This window comes from Ranitomeya imitator, chromosome 3, assembly GCF_032444005.1.
Source record: "Ranitomeya imitator isolate aRanImi1 chromosome 3, aRanImi1.pri, whole genome shotgun sequence".
NCBI classification, from domain to species: Eukaryota; Metazoa; Chordata; class Amphibia; order Anura; family Dendrobatidae; genus Ranitomeya; species Ranitomeya imitator.
In genome coordinates this window covers 16,096,665-16,105,343 of record NC_091284.1, presented here as the reverse complement: position 1 = coordinate 16,105,343, position 8,679 = coordinate 16,096,665, and the positions used below count along the sequence as shown (strand labels likewise).

The 8,679-nt window shown below is 46.9% G+C and overlaps 1 protein-coding gene across 2 annotated transcripts in view; it reads right to left on the bottom strand.

Moving 5' to 3' along the window:
- Positions 1-201: 201 nt before the first annotated feature.
- Positions 202-8,679, bottom strand: part of GRAMD1C (GRAM domain containing 1C) — a 147,740-nt gene continuing 139,262 nt past the window's right edge. For both annotated transcript variants that reach the window (XM_069760544.1, XM_069760543.1), the window contains 3 exons: positions 1,443-1,553; positions 984-1,089; positions 202-804 (listed from right to left, as the gene is read on the bottom strand). In XM_069760544.1, coding sequence (XP_069616645.1) covers positions 724-804; positions 984-1,089; positions 1,443-1,553 — 298 coding nt within the window. In that variant the 3' untranslated portion in view covers positions 202-723. The remainder of the gene's footprint in view (positions 805-983; positions 1,090-1,442; positions 1,554-8,679) is intronic.

Sequence of the window (8,679 nt, the reverse complement as noted above, 5' to 3'; positions counted from 1 at the left end):
TTCACTATTCAGTGGCTTCTTCGTGTGTTATTATCCGATCCCGTCCAGAGCTGCATTCACTATTCAGTGGCTTCTTCGTGTGTTGTTATCCGATCCCATCCAGAGCTGCATTCACTATTCTGCCATTACCGCATAAGATGGGGGATGGGTTCATCTGCCGGGGGTCCCCTTGTAATCCTTCGCTCAGACTGAGACTCGAAGTAGAAAACATTTCCTTTAATTTAAATAGTCTCTTCGTAAACATCACACATCGTATTTACACACATAAAAAGGTCGTATACAGACAAGGTGCACAACCATGAGCCCTGAGCGGGGGCAGAGAGCGTCCCCCATCGTCAAAGGTTGGGACACTTCCACCGTGGGGAAGAAGGGGAAGAATTAGACTAAAACCTGAGAAATCATCAGATCGTACAAAAAAAAAAAAAAAATCATTATAAATATATTTACAGAAGTTTTCCAGGATTAGAAAAACACAGTTGCAATCTTCCAGAAGCAGCGCCACCCCTTTATGTGGCGGTGACTGGTACTGCAGCTCTGTGGACAGATGTGGAGCCGTTTCTGCGGGAAAGCGTCCATCTTTACTAATCCTGGACAATCCTAAAAATCTAGCAGCTTCGGAGAAGAATGGAAGGCTGTAAACTGCCGGACGCTCCTCGCTGGGAGAAGAGGATGACGGGCAACCAGCAGTCACCGCGCCCCTTTAAGCGGCCATATTGCATCTTGCTAACTCCCAGAATCCTCTTCTTGCTTGGACTTGTTGAGGAGGTCGAAGCTCTTCTGGAGGATGAGGAGGGAGCTCTTCAGCTGAAGAGGAGAGAGAAATGGTGGCGATTAGATGACCTGAGACGACTAGAGCTTCCCAATGGATCCATGCCGGACCCCAACCCATCAGTACAGACCACCACATTCAAAGACTCCTCTGATAAGATTCTCGGCGTTTACGAGGTGCTTGCTGTCAGTGAATGGACGCACGGTGCGGGTACCTGCTCCAGGGTAGTGATGGAGTCCTTCAGGACGCCTTTCAGCGCGACTCCCGGCCCTTTCCTGCGGGGGGCATCTTCTCCCTGGGCGCCCGCACTGGGGTGTAACCTGAGGACACAGAATATGGAGGGACTGGAGCAGACTGGCAGCAGGGGTGGCGTCCATCACTCCAACAAGACAATGGTCACTCATGACCCCACATCTCTGCAGACCTTACAGTAGCCTGGACCCCCAGACCAGGACAAGATCTGTCTCCCACGATGCTGTCAAATCGCCCTACATCAGGGTGACCTAGACCGCAGGGAACTGACAGCAGGGAGGCAGGGGTCCGCAGGATAGAGACCCCCGCTCCAATCAGGAAGGCAAGTGGCTGCCCGTTCCATGCCAGGTTTAGGGGATGGCGGGGGATTATGAGACACAGTTGTCTGTGCGATAACAAGTCACTCTGGGCATCTACTCACTTGGTCAACTTCTCCTGCTGGACGTGGACGTGGTAGAAGGACTGCGCGGCCTGTTCGATCTTGGACAACTTGATGAACAGAGTGATGTTTAGCAGAACAAGGAGGACGAGACTGTGGAAGAAGAAACGTTACAGGAGGTGAAAAGGGAGAGGGGGAATTACAGAGAACACCGTGCTAAGAGGCCGGGACCCCGCAACACGAGCGACTCCGGCATCCAAGGAGACCCCCCTACAATACTACATTACTAATACAGCCCCGCAGCCTCATAAATGAAAGTATGTGCACCCTGTACACTACTGACCGTGTACTGATCCTGAGTTACATCCTGTATTATACCCCAGAGCTGCACTCACTATTCTGCTGGTGCAGTCACTGTGTACATACATTACATTACTGATCCTGAGTTACATCCTGTATTATACCCCAGATCTGCACTCACTATTCTGCTGGTGCAGTCACTGTGTACATACATTACAGTACTGATGCTGAGTTACATCCTGTATTATACCCCAGAGCTGCACTCACTATTCTGCTGGTGCAGTCACTGTGTACATACATTACATTACTGATCCTGAGTTACATCCTGTAGTATACCCCAGAGCTGCGCTCACTATTCTGCTGGTGCAGTCACTGTGTACATACATTACATTACTGATCCTGAGTTACATCCTGTATTATACTCCAGAGCTGCACTCACTATTCTGCTGGTGCAGTCACTATGTACATATATTACATTACTGATCCTGAGTTACATCCTGTATTATACTCCAGAGCTGCACTCACTATTCTGCTGGTGCAGTCACTATGTACATACATTACATTACTGATCCTGAGTTACATCCTGTATTATACTCCAGAGCTGCACTCACTATTCTGCTGGTGCAGTCACTATGTACATACATTACATTACTGATCCTGAGTTACATCCTGTATTATACCCCAGAGCTGCACTCACTATTCTGCTGGTGCAGTCACTGTGTACATACATTACTGATCCTGAGTTACATCCTGTATTATACTCCAGAGCTGCAGTCACTATTCTGCTGGTGCAGTCACTGTGTACATACATTACATTACTGATCCTGAGTTACATCCTGTATTATACCCCAGAGCTGCGCTCACTATTCTGCTGGTGCAGTCACTGTGTACATACATTACATTACTGACCCTGAGTTACATCCTGTATTATACTCCAGAGCTGCACTCACTATTCGGCTGGTGCAGTCACTGTGTACATACATTACTGATCCTGAGTTACCTCATGTATTATTCTCCAGAGCTGCATTCACTATTCTGCTGGTGCAGTCACTGTGTACATACATTACATTACTGATCCTGAGTTACATCCTGTATTATACCCCAGAGCTGCGCTCACTATTCTGCTGGTGCAGTCACTGTGTACATACATTACATTACTGATCCTGAGTTACATCCTGTATTATACTCCTGAGCTGCACTCACTATTCTGCTGGTGCAGTCACTGTGTACATACATTACATTACTGATCCTGAGTTACATCCTGTATTATACTCCAGAGCTGCACTCACTATTCTGCTGGTGCAGTCACTGTGCACATACATTACATTACTGATCCTGAGTTACACTCTGTATTATACCCCAGAGCTGCGCTCACTATTCTGCTGGTGCAGTCACTGTGTACATATATTACATTACTGACCCTGAGTTACATCCTGTATTATACTCCTGAGCTGCACTCACTATTCTGCTGGTGCAGTCACTGTGTACATACATTACATTACTGATCCTGAGTTACATCCTGTATTATACTCCAGAGCTGCACTCACTATTCTGCTGGTGCAGTCACTGTGCACATACATTACATTACTGACCCTGAGTTACATCCTGTATTATACTCCTGAGCTGCACTCACTATTCTGCTGGTGCAGTCACTGTGTACATACATTACATTACTGATCCTGAGTTACATCCTGTATTATACTCCAGAGCTGCACTCACTATTCTGCTGGTGCAGTCACTGTGCACATACATTACATTACTGATCCTGAGTTACATCCTGTATTATACTCCAGAGCTGCACTCACTATTCTGCTGGTGCAGTCACTGTGTACATACATTACATTACTGATCCTGAGTTACATCCTGTATTATACTCCAGAGCTGCACTCACTATTCTGCTGGTGCAGTCACTGTGTACATACATTACATTACTGATCCTGAGTTACATCCTGTATTATACTCCAGAGCTGCACTCACTATTCTGCTGGTGCAGTCACTGTGTACATACATTACATTACTGATCCTGAGTTACATCCTGTATTATACTCCAGAGCTGCACTCACTATTCTGCTGGTGCAGTCACTGTGTACATACATTACATTACTGATCCTGAGTTACACCCTGTATTATACCCCAGAGTTGCGCTCACTATTCTGCTGGTGCAGTCACTGTGTACATATATTACATTACTGACCCTGAGTTACATCCTGTATTATACTCCTGAGCTGCACTCACTATTCTGCTGGTGCAGTCACTGTGTACATACATTACTTATCGTGCGCTGATATTCGGCTCCTGTGATTGTGTAACCTATGGACTGCAATGTATAATATACACTCTCCTTATCTGCTTGTTATCTTCCCTTATTTCCGGATGTGCCGCTGCTGCTGATAGCTCATGTGCGTGGCTCGGTGGTAATGATAGAAGGTGTACGTGGCTTGGTGCTGGTGATAGGAGTTGTGCGCGGCTCTGTGCTGGTGATAGGAGGTGTGAGCGGCTCGGTTCTGGGACGTGTGCGTGGCTCGGTGCTGGTGATAGGACGTGTGCGTGGCTCGGTGCTGGGACGTGTGCGCGGCTTGGTGCTGTTTATAGGATGCATGCGTGGCTCGGTGCTGGTGATAGGACGTGTGCGTGGCTCGGTGCTGGTTATAGGATGTATGCATGGCTCTGTGCTAATGATAGGAGGTGTGCGTGGCTCGGTGCTGGTGATAGGACGTGTGCGTGGCTTGGTGATGATAGGAGGTGTGCGTGGCTTGGTGATGATAGGAGGTGTGCATGGCTCGGTGCTGGTGACGGGACGTGTGCGCGGCTCGGTGCTGGTGATGGGACGTGTGCGTGGCTTGTGTTGCGTTTCTCCACATTTTCATTAGTCTGTTCTCAATAGTGAGAAACAATTTCAAACACTTTTAAAAGGAGCGCGCTCAATCACTGCAATTGTGTCCCGCCATAGAGATCTCTACTGAGCGCGCTCAATCACTGCAATTGTGTCCTGCCATAGAGATCTCTACTGAGCGCGCTCAATCACTGCAATTGTATCCCACCATAGAGATCTCTGTTGTGAATTCTGTGGCTGAATTCACTCCTGTGGTCACAAGTGGTATTGCAGTCTCTGGGCTTCCTCCCTCAGGTGTTTTGGTGAGCTCGTTGGCTGCCTTGCTATTTAACTCCACCTGAGTCTGTCTTCCTTGCTCCTTGTCAATGTTCCAGTGTTGGATCTGAGCTACTGCATCTTTCCTGTGGCCTGCTGCTCTGCTAGATAAGTGTTACTTTGTTTTTGTTTCCGTTTTTTCTGTCCAGCTGTGCTATTCTCTTTTGCTGGAAGCTCTGAGACGCAAAGGGTGTACCGCCGTGCCGTTAGTTCGGCACGGTGGGTCTTTTTGCCCCCCTTTGCGTGGTTCTGCTTTAGGGTTTTTTGTAGACTGCATAGTTCTCTTTGCTATACTCGCTCTGTCTAGAATATCGGGCCTCACTTTGCTGAATCTATTTCATTCCTACGTTTTGTCTTTTCATCTTGCTAACAGTCATTATATGTGGGGGGCTGCCTATTCCTTTGGGGTATTTCTCTGAGGCAAGTCAGGCTTGTATTTCTATCTTCAGGCTAGTCAGCTCCTCAGGCAGTGCCGAGTTGCATAGGTAGTGTTAGGCGCAATCCACTGCTGCTTTTAGTTGTGTTAGGATAGGTTCAGGTGTGCAGTCTGCAGAGATTCCACGTCTCAGAGCTTGTTCTATTGTTTTTGGGTTATTGCCATATCACTGTATGTGCGCTGATTACTGCACACTGTGTTGCCTGATAGCACAGCATAACAGTACAAGGAGCCATAACCAATGATTCTCAATAGAGGGAAAAAAGAAGTCCTGACATCATTTTTTTTTCCTCAGCTCTGTCTTCAGTTTTTTTTTTTTTCCCCTAGACATTAGAGTGCTTCAGGACACAGCTGTGGACATGGATATTCAGGCTCTGTGCTCCTCAATGGATAATCTCGTTATAAATGTACAAAAGATTCAAGATACAATTGATCAGAAATCTATGCTGGAACCAAGAATTCCTATTCCTGATTTGTTTTTTGGTGACAGAACTAAGTTCCTGAGCTTCAAAAATAATTGTAAGCTATTTCTGGCCTTGAAACCTCATTCTTCTGGTAATCCTATTCAACAGGTTTTGATTATTATTTCTTTTTTGCGCGGCGACCCACAGGACTGGGCGTTTTCTCTTGCGCCAGGAGACCCTGCATTGAGTAATGTTGATGCGTTTTTCCAGGCGCTTGGATTGCTTTACGATGAGCCTAATTCAGTGGATCAGGCTGAGAAAAATTTGCTGGCTTTATGCCAGGGTCAGGATGATGTAGAAGTATATTGTCAGAAATTTAGGAAGTGGTCAGTACTCACTCTGTGGAATGAATCTGCGCTGGCAGCTTTGTTCAGAAAGGGTCTCTCTGAAGCTCTTAAGGATGTCATGGTGGGATTTCCTATGCCTGCTGGTTTGAATGAGTCTATGTCCTTGGCCATTCAGATCGGTCGTCGCTTGCGCGAGCGTAAATCTGTGCACCATCTGGCGGTATTGTCTGAGAGTAAACCTGAGCCTATGCAGTGCGACAGGACTATGACTAAAGTTGAACGGCAAGAACACAGACGTCTGAACAGACTGTGTTTCTACTGTGGTGATTCCACTCATGCTATTTCCGATTGTCCTAAGCGCACTAAGCGGTCCGCTAGGTCTGCCGTCATAGGTACTGTACAGTCCAAATTCCTTCTGTCCATTACCTTGATATGCTCTTTGTCATCATATTCTGTCATGGCGTTTGTGGATTCAGGCGCTGCCCTGAATCTGATGGATTTGGATTATGTTAAAAGTTGTGGATTTTTCTTGGAGCCTTTGCGGTGTCCTATTCCGTTGAGAGGAATTGATGCTACACCTTTGGCCAAGAATAAGCCTCAGTACTGGGCCCAGCTGACCATGTGCATGGCTCCTGCACATCAGGAAGTTATTCGCTTTCTGGTACTGCATAATCTGCATGATGTGGTCGTGTTGGGGTTGCCATGGCTACAAACCCATAATCCAGTATTGGATTGGAATTCTATGTCGGTAACCAGCTGGGGTTGTCAGGGAGTACATGGTGGTGTTCCATTTTTGTCTCTTTCGTCATCCATTCCTTCTGACATCCCAGAGTTCTTGTCTGACTTTCAGGATGTATTTGAAGAGCCCAAGTCCGATGCCCTACCTCCGCATAGGAATTGTGATTGTGCTATCAATTTGATTCCTGGTAGTAAATTCCCTAAGGGTCGTTTATTTAATTTGTCCGTGCCTGAACACACCGCTATGCGCAGTTATGTGAAAGAATCCCTGGAGAAGGGACATATTCGCCCATCGTCATCACCACTGGGAGCAGGGTTCTTTTTTGTAGCCAAAAAGGATGGTTCGCTAAGACCGTGTATTGATTGCCGCCTTCTTAATAAGATCACTGTTAAGTTTCAGTATCCCTTGCCATTGATATCTGACTTGTTTGCTCGGATTAAGGGGGCTAGTTGGTTTACTAAGATTGATCTTCGTGGTGCGTATAATCTGGTGAGAATCAGGCAGGGAGATGAATGGAAAACGGCATTTAATACGCCCGAGGGTCATTTTGAGTATCTGGTGATGCCGTTCGGACTTGCCAATGCTCCATCTGTTTTTCAGTCTTTTATGCATGACATCTTTCGTGAGTATCTGGATAAATTCCTGATTGTTTACTTGGATGACATTTTGATCTTCTCAGATGATTGGGACTCTCATGTGAAGCAAGTCAGAATGGTTTTCCAGGTACTGCGTGCTAATTCCTTGTTCGTGAAGGGATCAAAGTGTCTCTTCGGTGTGCAGAAAGTTTCATTTTTGGGGTTCATCTTTTCCCCTTCTACTATCGAGATGGATCCGGTTAAGGTCCAGGCCATCCAGGATTGGACTCAGCCGACATCTCTGAAAAGTCTGCAGAAATTCCTGGGCTTTGCTAATTTTTATCGTCGCTTCATCTGTAATTTTTCTAGCATTGCCAGACCATTGACCGATTTGACCAAGAAGGGTGCTGATTTGGTTAATTGGTCTTCTGCTGCCGTGGAAGCTTTTCAGGAGTTGAAGCGTCGTTTTTGCTGTGCCCCTGTGTTGTGTCAACCAGATGTTTCTCTTCCGTTCCAGGTCGAGGTTGATGCTTCTGAGATTGGAGCAGGGGCGGTTTTGTCACAGAGAGGTTCTGGTTGCTCAGTGTTGAAACCATGTGCTTTCTTTTCCAGGAAATTTTCTGCTGCTGAGCGTAATTATGATGTGGGCAACCGAGAGTTGCTGGCCATGAAGTGGGCATTCGAGGAGTGGCGTCATTGGCTTGAGGGAGCTAAGCATCGCGTGGTGGTATTGACTGATCATAAGAATCTTACTTATCTCGAGTCTGCCAAGCGCTTGAATCCTAGACAGGCCCGTTGGTCGTTATTTTTTGCTCGTTTTGATTTTGTGATTTCGTACCTTCCGGGCTCTAAAAATGTGAAGGCGGATGCTCTGTCTAGGAGTTTTGTGCCCGACTCTCCGGGGTTATCTGAGCCGGCGAGTATCCTCAAGGAAGGAGTCATTGTGTCTGCCATCTCTCCTGATTTGCGGAGAGTGTTGCAGAAATTTCAGGCTAATAAACCTGATCGTTGTCCGGCCGAGAAACTGTTCGTCCCTGATAGGTGGACTAGTAAAGTTATCTCTGAACTTCATTGTTCGGTGCTGGCTGGTCATCCAGGAATCTTTGGTACCAGAGAGTTAGTGGCTAGATCCTTCTGGTGGCCATCTCTGTCACGGGATGTGCGTGCTTTTGTGCAGTCCTGTGGGATTTGTGCTAGGGCTAAGCCCTGCTGTTCACGTGCCAGTGGGTTGCTTTTGCCCTTGCCGGTCCCGAAGAGGCCTTGGACACATATTTCGATGGATTTCATTTCTGACCTTCCCGTTTCTCAAAAGATGTCGGTCATTTGGGTG